This window comes from Panthera uncia (assembly GCF_023721935.1).
Source record: "Panthera uncia isolate 11264 chromosome C1 unlocalized genomic scaffold, Puncia_PCG_1.0 HiC_scaffold_3, whole genome shotgun sequence".
In the NCBI taxonomy this organism is placed as follows: Eukaryota; Metazoa; Chordata; class Mammalia; order Carnivora; family Felidae; genus Panthera; species Panthera uncia.
In genome coordinates this window covers 26,650,799-26,664,729 of record NW_026057584.1, presented here as the reverse complement: position 1 = coordinate 26,664,729, position 13,931 = coordinate 26,650,799, and the positions used below count along the sequence as shown (strand labels likewise).

Below are 13,931 nucleotides of genomic sequence, written 5' to 3'. Positions count from 1 at the left end.
TATTTACAAGTTGGAAACCCATGTTTAGTTTTGAAATTTATTTAGTTAACCAACTATTGCATTTACTAGAAACACACTTGCCCAATCAGTGCTGTTGGTCAGCTCACCTTCAGAAATTCTGTACTTAGGACATACAGCATGGACCTGTGTCTGGTGACAGACTCTGGGCTACACTTGGAGGAAGTACATTCCCTTGGTGTGCTTGGGTGGCTCAGTTGGTCGAGTTTCTGACTCTTGATTTCATCTCAGGTCATGATCTCACAGTTTGTGAGATCTGGCCCCATTTTGGGCTCTGCTCTGGCAGCATGGAGCCTGCTGGGGATTCTCTCTCTCCCTCTCTCCTCTGTTCCTCCCGAGGTTGCTCGCTCTCTCTCTCTGTCAAAATAAATAAATAAAACATTAAATATATATATATATATATATATATATATATATATATGCCTTTAACCTTAACTATGGGCAGCAAAGGAGCTATGGAGCCATGAAGTTTATTTGAGCCCTTGATATTAGTGATTTTATTGTACATTTAAAGTTTAAGTTTTGTTTTATACCCATAATTGTGTATATACGTACCTTTCACATATATGCATGTAGGTATGTATTTGTGTGTGTGTGTGTATCCTCACATACATATACATGTATACATATTCTCTAGATATGTTTGGCCTGTCCTTAATCTCTCTGGGTTTTAATTTACTCATCAGATGCTATTCACATTTACTCTCTGGAATATTCTATGATTCTTTGCTAATATGTATGTGCAGGTATCAATGTATTGGTCATGCAAGAAGACCTAAGGGATAGAAGGTAGAGGGAAGAATGTTTTTAGTTCAGGGGGTTGGTATGCTGAAAGAAGGCTGATTAACATGGTGCTATACGGGGAAATCCCCATTGTGGCATTCTACGCTTATTCTTTAAAAAAAAATGTAGGTTGGCAGAAATTGCACACTCCCTTCTGAAGCTGGCACCATACGACACCCAGACAATGGAGAGCCGTGGGCTTCGGCGCTACATCATGGAGATGCTACCCATTACCGATTGGACAGCCGAGGCAGTGAGGCCAGCCCTTATCCTCATTTTAAAGAGACTGGATAGAATGTTCAACAAAATTCATAAGATGCCTACTTTGAGGTGAGAAGGCCTCCTGGTCAACCGTTGATATTGCGGATTCAAAGTTGGGGGTTACCGTCTTTTAAGATGGCGGCACAATCTGGAGTTATATGAATGACTTGAAAGTTTTCTGTTGGCATATGTGCATAGCTAACCAGGTATATGGATGCATGAGTAGCAGGGTCTACATTTTGAAGAAATAACATATTCTTTAAAATTATATGTGTTCATCTTGAAAGTTCTGTTCATTTCTTAGCTATCATGTTCCTCATCTGACAAACATAAGAAATTCAGTGAGTATCCTTCAATTTCTTTTGAAATAAAGCGGAGTATGCCTTATAAATAAAACAACTGAGGAGAAGAGAAAAATTAATTTGATGTTCAAAAAATACTGTCTTTAGCATAGTAGTTTAGTTACGAGTTTAGAGAAAGGCAAATCTTAGTAATAAGCAGCCACATAGGAGCTGGAAAGAATCCCAGGATTAATAGCAAATACCTAAGTTTCACCTTTTCATCTAATTCAGGGTGATACTAAATTAACACAATTACCCTTTGATCTCTGTTCAGTAACCTTTCTATGCAAGGAACCAGACTACCTGGAGATCTGAGTCCAGTTTGGAAACCTGTAGACAGACAGTTCAATTGATTAAATGTTGATAAACCTACTAACTCAGAAATTTCAAGTTTGATTTCATGAGAGCATTTTCGGTCCCTTTAATATTAACCACAAATCAATGCAACTCTTGTCCAAGAATTTGTAGCACTTAGCATTCAATTTGTCAGAACTTTTCCAGGTTTTAGCCTATGCTCTTTTGTTCATTTATGTAGCCATCAGGAGCTGTTGGATTTATAAAAAAGAAATTGAAAGATTTCATTCCAGCAGTTGATATTTTGTTCCTATATTCCTTTATAACATGATGACGAATGCCTATATGTTATTTCAAGGTTATTTATTTCAGTGGCATGGAAATGTCTGTGTCCTTACAGCACACCTATGTTTTTAGTGGTCCCAGTGGAACATTTGTGCCCTTTGGTAAATGGCCACAGTCTTATAATTCTTACAAGGGTGTGTCAAAATAAGTTCTTTTTCTTAAAAAACTTTGTATGTTAAGATATTAAACATCTCCATAGCTGACTCATTTGTCATATAATCAAGCCCATTATAGAGAACATCATGCTTCTTAAAAGTAGATTTCTGAATTAATGCATAGATTGGCCAATATAGGCAATTTATTTGGGGTACAGCCTCAGAATTTGAGGTTGCCTTGGATTTAATTTTTTTTAGGTGATCTCAGTTCAACAAGGGAAATGTTGATTGAACCTGACCTTGTAGGTTACTTGAGAATCAGGGATGTCAATATATCCTCACTTATGAACACTTTCATTTCATCATTATAGATATTCTACGTTGGTTGGAAATATAAACTTAGAAATTGTTTGCAGGATGATATTTGGAAATAGTGTTGAGATCAGTAAAACCCAACCTGTTTATTTGGGGGCCACAGAGATCGCTTTTTTGGCACGAAGACAATTACAGACTGGATTGACTTTATTACAGAAAATCCCATGTCCATTTAATTGTGTTTAGATTTATACCACTTATATGACCATAGAAAGTAGCCAAAAAATATCATTTCTTAGGAGGCCAAGAAAGAATGCTTTTTTAAATGGACTATTATCTTCTAATGTCATGTTTTTGGCAGGAGTTAACCCATATAAATCTAATTAGTTGTATCCTGGTGTAAAAGCTGATGAGATCAATTGTAGTCTGATAAATAGATTTCAGAAATGCAGCCTGTGGTCAGATTAGTTCTGTTGGATGTAATGGCCCCTATGCTGGGCTTCCTAAAATTGTAGTCTTATACCCTCTCTCAAAGCTAAAACCAGGGAACTTAAAATGCAACCCATTCATCATCTCTGTTTTTTCTTCAATAGATTTTGTCTCATTAGTCGAGTGGGGCAGGAGTGCCTCTGCTACGTTTTCAGTATCTTCTTCCCTTCCCAGTGTGCTCTGTGCTTTTGGAACAACATGGGTAAACTTCATCCCGTGTGAAGCACTTTGTTGTCTCAGACACCTGTCCTGTCTTAGATGGTGTCAGAATCACTGTCTCATTCACTTGTTTCAGACTGACTCCAGAAGGGAGCCACGCTGCTAACGGCTCCTATATTGTATTCCAGGCGACAGGTTGAGTGGGAGCCTGCCAGCAATTTGATTGAAGGGGTTTGTTTGACACTTCAGAGGCAGCCAATCATATCCTTCCTGCCTCACCTTAGGTCACTGATCAATGTCTGTGTCAATCTGGTGAGTAGCCAAGTGGCAATCTTATGAAACTTTGCAAAATTTAGCTAACTCTGCTATTGACTTCTCTGAATTGAAGATTTACAGGTCAACCACTTTGTGCCCCTACCTACCCATGAAAACAGACGGCTCAGGTGACATTGAAAACAGTGAGGTACATCTCAAGGTGGTGCGTGGGGAGATTAGGGGCCCATCCCTACACAGGTGGGATTTTGGTGTGCTGCTTCCCACGCACTACTTTGACAATTTGCCTCTTTAAGTTGCGCTGAGAGTTGAGGGCTGCCAGTTGGAGAGTGGGGTGGTGGAGACCGCACAATTGGCTAGACGTTGAGGTAGTCTGGGGTGGGGGAGTTTAAAATGCAAAGAGATTTTTTTTTCTTTTTTAGTGCAAAATGACGCTATGAGTTGGCCAGTCTAGGATTTATGGGAAGAAAAAAACATTTTTTTTTACCATGGATGTAATATCTAGAGTCTGGTCCTCACAAGGTTTTGTACAATGTGGAAACCATGTTAGAGCATTTCATTGAGTAGGATCTGCTGCTTAACTAGTTGAGCAATAAGTCTATAGCTGGAATGCCTAGTGCAAATAGAGCTATGCCATCATCATTGTCAATATCTGCTCCATCAAAGAATGCAGACTGCATTCCTTTGAATTCACCAGTAAGTATGTCCAATCTCCTGATTAGAATAGTTTTTGGTTCATCTCTCATTATTTACATAGTTAGCTACCAACAACATTCTACAAAACCTTGGCTGAATCCAGTGTCATGTTCGATCTGACTCTAGACATTACATGCCTTCGGAAGAAGGCAGCAAGAACAGATTGAAAGTAACATGCCCAACCTTCAAATTATTATTATCATCATCATTATTATTATTTTATTATTACTGAATGAGACTCCCTTACTACGGTTGCATGAAATTGCAATAGTCAAGGCTGGTCATGTGCTCTGTTTGTATTTCAGGTGATGGGAGTGGTAGGACCTTCCAGTGTTGCTGATGGATTACCCCTTCTTCATCTCAGCCCTTATCTCTCACCACCTCTGCCCTTCAGCACAGCTGTTGTCCGGCTTGTAGCATTGCAGATACAGGTGTGACTGCCTTATCTGTTTGTCACGCTCATTAAGTTGCTGGTTGAGGCACCAGATCATGGTGTTCTCTCTATTTTTTCTGCAAAGGCTGGGCAAAATCTGTGAAACAAAAGTGTAAACATCTCCAAACTTTTATGGGTTTGGAGCTTCAGTCCTGAGCTTGGCCCTAAGTTGTGCTTCTGTAATTCTTCTCGAGATCTCAAAAATAGCAGAGTCATTCAGTCCTGCCACAATCTCAAGAACCACTTAAGTCATTTCCAATGTGTGCAAAACCTTAGGAAAATAATAGTTCACAGATAATCAGCCCACAATTGTTAATTAAAAGACACAGTAATATTCAAAGTCTGGTTTTAAATTATTCGCAGAAAGAATTGCAATATAAAATTCTTTCAAATGTTATTACTAGACTTTGAATATCTTAATTTACTTTAATGATTGTGGGTTGAATACTGTGGGTTTCTTTTTTTTTTTTTTACTCTCCCAGTTATTTTATTTCTTAAAATAATATTCCCAAGGCAAAAAGTGCAGAATGCCAATTCCCCTGCCTCTTTCTGTGTGTCACCTGATTTTAGAGAATGGTAGATCATCAGTAAGCTCTGTGACTGATGGGAAATACACACTTGATGTAAATGGATAATGACCCATCCATTGTCTGACAACTATACTTGATGGTCCATCATCCAGAGAATGGGTGATGGTACAAAAGAAATTAAGCAAGAGCTTTGGCTACCATGCAGAAGGGAAACAATGATCCCTAAAGTGATACATCTTTATAACCTGTGTACAGAGATCATATATTTCTTTCTATATTGCCTATTCCTTTCTGTTTTGGAGAAGGCCTTATGCAGAGGTCAGAGGACTTCTAAATAACTTCTAGGTGAACAGGTGGCAAGCTATCATTTATTGCTTCTCTTCTATCTCTAAAATATTTATTGGTGGACACATGGAGAAAATGAATGGGGATGTGCAGTTGTTTTTTGTGCCAGACCATAAGTATTACAATTTTGCATTTAATATTCAAGATGTTACTGTTTTTTAGGTATATAACTCTCAGTTATGTCAAGCAAATGGTAAAGTATCAGTTTTGAGTGAATCTTGTACACTGTGCAATTGAACTCATAGTTTCCAGGAGCAGCCAACAGGGAATCACCGTCTTCATCGTGCTGTGTAAAAACAAACATACCAAATGGGTGTGGGGTCAATTAATCTTTATTTCTATTATTGCTGCACAGGCTTTAAAAGAAGATTTTCCTTTAAGCCATGTGATCTCCCCATTCACCAATCAAGAGCGAAGGGAGGGGATGCTTTTAAATCTACTCATCCCATTTGTGCTCACAGTAGGATCTGGAAGCAAAGGTCTGATTAATTTAACTAAAGGAAATTTATCACTGTTGTATTTTCTTTAGTGGCAGACTGTTATTTCTTACTCTTTTTCCCATGAAGGCCATCACTGAAGTCCATCTGAATGATTTAAACAGGGTTGCCTTAGGAAATAGAGTTTTCCTTTCTTTTCAGTTTAGCTACCCTGGGTCAAGAGTTTCTCTGCTCCACTTCATGGAAGATGTGTCCTGTTTAAAATCACTTGAGTACAGCAAAAATCGGGAGAACATTGTTTCCATTAAGAAGATGGTATTAATTGAAATACAGTGTGGTGTGAATTGACAAGTGAATGGGCTTTATAATCTACTGCCATTAGGGTTAGCGTAAACCCCGCCATTGCCATTAAATCCAATATACTTTCATTATTCTTCCTTCTTGGGGTGTTTTTCTTTTAGGGAAAGTTTATCTCAAATGTAAAGACAATACGTTATGAGTATTTGAGCAGAAAGAAAGAAAGCAGATCGCAATGGTAAGCGGGAGATTTGGCTAAGAACACGAGCCCTTGGGTGCTGACTATGGAGAAAACACCCAGTATCAGGGATGCTGTTTTTGTCCAGAGGAGAAGCTGTACTTGGTGGGGAAACACCCGAGTTGCTAGGGTATTCTAGTCTGGCATTGGAAAGGCAGCTGAATTTTGCTGTGTCTAATGTGGGAAGTCTACCTTGTGATTTGCTTTTCTTTCCACTTCCCTGTTGCGAACTCTGTCCCTTAGATAGCCCGTGGCTGGAACAGCCCGAGGTACAGCTGCTCCTGCAGACGGTCATTAATGTGCTCCTGCCACCACGGATCATCAGCACGTCCAGGAGCAAGAACTTCATGTTGGAGAGCTCCCCTGCCCACTGCTCCACCCCTGGGGATGCCAGCAAAGACTTGCGCAGGGAAGGGCTGGCAGAGTCCACCAGCCAAGCAGCATACTTGGGTAGGTCCTCTCCCTATGCCTGCCCCCCCCATATACACACACACTTGTATATATACACACACACACAAGAATATATATATATGTTTGTGTGTGTATATATATATATGAGTATATGTATGTTTGTGTATGTACACTTGTAACATAAATACTTACTGAGTTATGTTACACCTTGACTCAAAACGTATTTTAAAAGACCTCTGTCCAGAGGTATTTAAAGAAGCCACTTCAGCAAGCAGGAAGCATCACCCTTGCAAAACAGTCTGTAAACATATGCCAGAAAACAAAGTAGTTTCCTATCTGTGGTACCTAAATTACTTGGTTGTTTTTCTAACAGCATCTGGACATGTAAGGAAAGCATCTGTAGTAAGAATTTCTCCTTGCTGGTTAAGTGTGAGATCACTAATGAGGTTACCTATGGTAGCTGTTATCAGATGTAGACTACGTCTAATACACAGAGACACTGAGTCGCACGGCTCATGGGACTCACTGGTGTGTCGTCTATGTGAACGGAGCCCCTAGATTGGGGCAGTCCACATCCTGCGCAGTAAGACATGGTGGCCTTACAGGACATTATGCTCCCTACTAGCTAGTTTTCTTCCCTTACTATAATAGCATCTCTAAATCTCTATCTTAATTTTCATTCTGGTGAGGCCAGTCAACTGGTTCTCCCCCATAGGCTTTCCAGTTTCCTTCTGGCTTCCACTGCTACTTTTCTATCACCCCATCCCTGCCTTTAACTTGGTCCTGCCTCATGGAACACTGGAGCCCCCCTCCTTGGCCCTGAAGCCAAGGAACACTAAGCTGGGGAAAAGCCCCACTCCTGCCATAGCACTGAGAATAAGGAGCACTGGCAGCAGAAAATCTCAAAAGGAGCAAGTTGAGAAAATCATGCCTAACATTTTTCAATTTATCAAAGTAGAGCTTCATGTGAGGGGTATAAGATGAACCATACACACCGGTAAAAACAGGTCCTTGGAGTTTGGAATGTGTGAGGAGTTTGGACTGTATCATAAGGGGAGATCTTGGGGTGCCTGGCTGGCTCAGTCAGTAGAGCATGTGACTCTTGATCTCAGGTTGTGAGTTTGAGCCCCACATTGGGCATAGAGATTCCTTAAAAAAAATAAACGAATAAGAATAAGTATTTGAAAATTATGTGATTGACAGTGAGAATGAAAAGGAAAAAAGGAAACAAGCATGCATGTGCACAGGACCTACCCATATGGGGCTTGGTTGCCAAAGCCGTGAGAATGTGGGGTTCAGATAAAATCTAGACTCTGGAACAAAGCCGTGCATAAGGTTTGGGATTGCACAGAAGAGGAGGGAGACGGTGGGCTTTAACACATAAGGCAAGGATAGGAGAAAACACTTGATGAGTAATTATTTTCACTTCACTCTGCCTTCTGCCTTTTTAATGAAGGTGGATCCTTTGGTTATTTGGCCAGGCCACTGGGCCTCTGTTTCAAATCGATTTTTGCATTTATTTTGGGCACTTGCTGTGCACTAAGCAGTATTTTCTATACTTTGAATCCTCACAACAACTCTAAGAAGTATAAATGTTCTTCTCATTTTAGGAGTGAAGAGGCAAAGGCCCAGAAAGGTTGAGTAACTTACCTAAAGTTACACAGTTAATAACCAGCAGAGCCAAATTTCAAATCCAAGCCACCTGGCACCAGAGTCCCTGCTCCTGAGCCCTTTGCTATCCTGCTTATGTATTGGGCTGAAAGAGGTGAAGGTGGGAAGCAGAATGGCAGAAACACAAAGAAGGCTAATAGGCACATAACAGTAGAAATGTCACCAAGCTCAGGGTAGGGAAAGAGGAGTGTTGCTTTTTGTTCATTTGTTCATTTGTTTAGTTAAGGGAAAGGAATGGGGGTGAATGATTGCCGTGAAGGTGAGATTTTGAGGAGGGTGGGTAAAGAAGACACTTACAACATCCCTCTCTGTGTTACATGGCATGGTTTTCCCCTGGAAATGTCCTAACTACGTGATAAAGGTGTTTGCGTCTTTTAGTTGCTGGGATGGGCCTTATGACACGATCAGGAAGGCCAAGCCTCCCTTGACTGCCCCACACCAGACCCTGTGCAGAGAGCTGAGATGTCAGAGGACTCTCCTGCCATAATGTTTGACGTCTCTACAATATTCTGTTTGGTCCTGACACAGTTTGGGAAATCTTCTTCCTGAAAAATAAAATAAAATAAAATAAAATAAAATAAAATAAAATAAAAAAGTAGATTGTGACAGGGCTGCCAGAATCTAGGAAGAAAGAGATATTGCAAAAGAAATCCAACAGGCTTAAATAATAAACATGATGTGCAATATGAGAGGGGGGAAGGAGGGAGGGAGAATGGAGCTTTTTCACCTGAAAGGATATACTCAAATGCATTTCCTGGTTTTCTGGGGAGGAGATGGGCCTGGCAAGGGATCTGGGAAGGGGAAGGACTTTTCCTCTTTGAACTCCGTGTAATTCTGTATGGTTTGATTTTACTTTAAACAACAAGAATATATTATGTCTATGCTTAAAAGAAAAAAAAAACTTTTAAAATACCCGTGTTTTAGCTTAGGGTATGAGTAATATGCTGGTATTACCATAAGGCCACTAGGAGAAAACTTTCAGAAAGCAAAATATTAGCCACACGTTCTGTTTACAACACATTTCCCTTGCAATCCTGTGAACCGCTGCGCTCTGTATTTTCCACAATGGTAGCGAAATGCGCTTAAGAAAGATGTCTGCGTTCTCCTGATCAGAATCAAAACATGTTGACCATCCAGATTTTTATCTTGATGTCAGAATACTCTCGCCCAGGAGTACATGTACGTTTCTGGAAACTTGAGAGGATTTAGAAATTCGGAACATTTTCTGACACATAAAGGGCTGTGGCTGTGAGCAGGGTTCCTCTAAAGCACAAGTATGCGGACTTACTCTTCTCTTTTCCTGCTGTAAAGCGCTGAAGGTGATTCTCGTCTGCTTTGAGAGGCAGTTGGGAAGCCAGTGGTACTGGCTGAGCCTCCAGGTGAAGGAGATGGCCCTGCGGAAGGTGGGAGGCCTGGCCCTGTGGGACTTCCTCGACTTCATCGTGCGGACCCGAATACCCATCTTCGTGCTCTTACGCCCTTTCATCCAGTGCAAGGTGTGGTGTGTGCTTTTCCTAGAAATGACAAGCCCCAGGAATGTGCTCTTCTCCCAGTTAAGGCAGGATTGCTGCAGCCGTGCTCGTGGGACACGGGATAGCTAGTCAGTAGGACCCTGTTAATACCATGCTTGATGAGAAAACAGCTCAAAACAGGATCCCAGAGGACAAAACTTCGTGTTAGAAGTACCTTGGCAGTGAGACCTTTATTCTAGTCTGTAAAACTCTGCCCTCTGTCTCTACTCACCACTGCCCCCTAGGGGAAAAGGGAAAAAAAGATTGACCCAATGGTACGATCTGAAGAATGTTCTTTCTTCAGTGACATGACAGAGATCTGATTTTAAATAATCATGAAAAAGAACAGTTAAGGCCTGTTTCTCCCCTCCCTCAGTATTCATCTACTGTGTTATTCTTTTCCTGCCCCGATTTCCTGAGACAGTGATTCAAAATAATGTATTGATTAAGAGCTTCCTGTATAAGGCACTGTTCTAAAAGCTTCACACATGGGGCACCTCGGTGGCTCAGTCAGTTAGGCGTCCGATTTTGGTTCAGGTCATGCTCTCACAGTTTCTGAATATGAGTGGTGCATGGGACACTCTGCTGTCAGCACAGACCCCGCTTTATATCCGCTGTCTCCCTCTCTGTCTGCCCCTCCCCCACTCAAGCATGCTCTCTCTCTCTCTCTCTCTCAAAAGTAAACATTTAAAGAAAAATAACAAAAGCTCATATGTATTACCTTACTTAATCCTCACAATCCACTATAAAATAGGTACAATAATTAGCCCATTGTACAGATGGGAAGATTGAGGACCTGAGAATCTCCCCCCTCCTTTCAGCTTCTGGCCCAACCAGCAGAGAATCATGAAGAGCTTTCTGCCCGGCAACATATTGCTGACCAGCTGGAGCGGCGCTTCATCCCACGCCCTCTGTGTAAAAGCTCCCTTATTGCTGAATTCAACAGTGAACTAAAAATTCTAAAAGAGGCAGTTCACAGTGGCTCAGGTGAGTAAGTGTGGGGTATTTGGAATTTGTTTGACTCCTGGAACTCACAACCTACAAAGAATGCCGCTGTCCAGGTCACCACTCTTTTTGGAACCATGGATGAAATTAGCCATGCAGTCCACTGGTAGATTTGACCATGTGATCATTGTCAACAACAAGGCAGGGGAATCTTTTCTAAACTTTTTTTTTTTCAGTCTTCATTTCAGCAGTTAAGCTCTGACTTGACTACTTAACAAGAAAAATAGTATTGGAATTCTTGCCTTCATTTCCTTTTTGGAAAGGAGAAGCAGGATTCGCATTCTTTGAACATCTATTACATGGTAGATAATTTCATGGATGTTATTTCATTTAATCCACACAAATGCCTTCAAGGTGCATAAGTGAGAGTCCACTTAAAGAATGAGGAAATGGAGACTCAACAGAGGGTAAATAATCTACCCATCTGACAGTGACCACAGTGAGGGGACTTCCAACTAGTATGATTGCTTACAAGCCTTTAACTTTCACAAATTGGGGGAGGAAGTGTTGAATTAGAGTTGGCAGGCTAGGGGTCCTTGCTTTACATTATTCCAAAGGTTTTCTTTGGGGAGTGTACTGTTTACTTTTTACAATTATTAACAGCATTACCAGGAGGGAAAACAAATCATTATCTGCCATTAGAGGGCAGTCATTACCCATAAGTAGTCTCCCATATGTGTGGCTTCTTTTTCTTTCTAGAATTTATTATTACTTGCAATGTATTAAAGACAGATTTTGATGAGTACAGTCTTAGTAAAATCTGCACAGTGCCATTCAGATATTCTGCTTTATGATAAAATAATTTGACATATTCAAGGGGATATTTTTTAAGTTATAATTTCCAGAATAGGAGAATGGAAACACAGCTTTGATTTGTATTCTGATTTTGATTGAGAAGTTCCTATCAGACAATGTATTTATTACTCCCACATGCTTGTGTGAGCTAAGGTATATTTCTCAGTAAAATCTGCCAAGTTGGAAGCTTCCATTCATGTCAAAATTATTTTGCATTCTTCCAGGCTTAGCATATGATATCTAAAGCTATGAGAAAAGAAACCATATCAAAGCATTTTACATTATTAGAGATGTTATATTCCCGTGAAGAAACTATTCAATTATAAGTAAATCAAATGCCAATTCCCCTTCTCTTCCTCCTCCTTTTCCCTCTTCTTCCTCCTCCTCCTCTTCTCCTCCCTCCTCCTCCTCTCCTCCCCCTCCTCCTTCCCTCCCTCCTCCTCCTCCTCCTTCTTCTTCTTCTTCTTCTTCTTCTTCTTCTTCTTCTTCTTCTTCTTCTTTTTCTTCTATCTTCACTTCCACTCCCTATTTTATCCTAAAGACTATTTATCTAGGACACACTATTTCACTGACCTTTCCTAAAAAAATACAAGTAGCCAATACAAGGGAGGAGTTTGAAGCAAGCATTTGTTTTCCTTCAAGATGCTCACCATGGATTTCCTTTGGTCTCTCAACCTCCCAGCTTACCAAGGGAAGACGTCCATCAGTACTGTGGGCACCTCCACCTCTGCTTACCGCCTGAGCCTGGCCACCATGTCCCGCTCCAACACGGGCACAGGCACTGTCTGGGAGCAGGACAGTGAACCCTCCCAGCAGGCTTCGCAGGACACCCTGAGTAGGACTGATGAGGAAGATGAGGAAAGTAGGTCACCCCACAGTATGGGGTTGATGGGGGGGGGTGGCATGTGTGACCCAGCTTGGCATGCAAATGAGAGCTTGCATGCCATTCTGACCCTTTCCAGTTCTGATCCCTTGGTCATTTTTTACAAAAAGGGTTTAAAATGGAATTGTGACCATGATCCCTACTGCCTACTCTTCTATAAATTCCATGATAGTCTTGGTCATTTGGAAGGAATTCAGACAAAAAGTAAATCTTTAGTGACCCCCACATTTTTTTGAGCTTGTATATTCAAACTTTTCCACTTATTCTCATTTAAGTGGTACTTAGGTAACTAAGGGAAGTGTTTATTCCCCTTTCTCCTGGCTATCTTGCTTAGAGCGCTCATCAGCACTTATATGACCCTATTGGGCAAGGAAAAGTAAGCAATGCATGTACTCAGGACTCAGAAAAGACCAGTCAGCTACACTCTCTAGAACATAAACCAGTAGGCTCTCATGGGGGAATACAACCCAAGAGGGAATACAACCTAAATTTGAATTAAGAGTATCCCTAATGACTGAGGCAGTCCAGGAGCTTCTAATTCATATGCCTAAGATTTGGTGTCATGAAATGTGGGAAAATCTAGTTGAGAATATACTTCATGTGTATGCTTAACAGGAGTTAAAAGTAAAAAGTAAAGGTCCAATGAAATACCATGGTAATTTACTTATTTTTATTGTCTTGATTATTTTCCAGTTGTGTTTCAAAGACCCTCTGATATAACATTTATAGCAAAGCATGCTGTCAATGTCTTAAAAATGAAGAAGACAAAATGTAGATCTTCACTCAGAGCCTCTCCATGTCAAACAACAACAAAAAGCCTCAATCAAAACTAGAAAAAATAAGAGTTGAGGTTAGAATTTTAATTAACGTGAAAGTATTTTAGTACCCTATTATAGTTGGATGTGTAGGAGAGAGAAAGAAAGAAATGCAGCAACATTTCCAGATTTTGTTTCAGGGTTAATTAGATAACAAAGTGATAATCATATTGTCCTTCACTTGACCTACAGATATACTTGTTTCAAAATCACCCTGGTCATTGTGCATGGAAATACTCTTTAAATTGTAATTTGGGCAATCTTGGAAAATCTTGACCAAGGAAACAAAATGAGAGAGATAAGGATCAACAGTTTTTATATACATTAAGTCCTTATAATCGTTCCGAACTTCAAGTGGTATCTATTTTTCTTTAATGCTTGAAGCAGTCTCTCCCAGCAATCTTTTTAATTATGGGAAATTATACCACCAATCTTTAGTAGAGCTAAATATTTTTTGTAGGTAACCTTAGGAATAAGTAGATGTCCTAGCC

General features: G+C 40.4%; 1 protein-coding gene across 3 annotated transcripts in view; it reads left to right on the top strand.

Annotated features, from left to right (window-relative positions):
• Nucleotides 1-13,931, top strand: part of UNC80 (unc-80 homolog, NALCN channel complex subunit) — a 224,490-nt gene that overhangs the window by 194,390 nt on the left and 16,169 nt on the right. For all 3 annotated transcript variants that reach the window (XM_049615007.1, XM_049615005.1, XM_049615006.1), the window contains 8 exons: nucleotides 931-1,131; nucleotides 3,289-3,412; nucleotides 4,375-4,500; nucleotides 5,733-5,856; nucleotides 6,593-6,799; nucleotides 9,743-9,927; nucleotides 10,764-10,929; nucleotides 12,425-12,604. In XM_049615007.1, coding sequence (XP_049470964.1) covers nucleotides 931-1,131; nucleotides 3,289-3,412; nucleotides 4,375-4,500; nucleotides 5,733-5,856; nucleotides 6,593-6,799; nucleotides 9,743-9,927; nucleotides 10,764-10,929; nucleotides 12,425-12,604 — 1,313 coding nt within the window. The remainder of the gene's footprint in view (nucleotides 1-930; nucleotides 1,132-3,288; nucleotides 3,413-4,374; nucleotides 4,501-5,732; nucleotides 5,857-6,592; nucleotides 6,800-9,742; nucleotides 9,928-10,763; nucleotides 10,930-12,424; nucleotides 12,605-13,931) is intronic.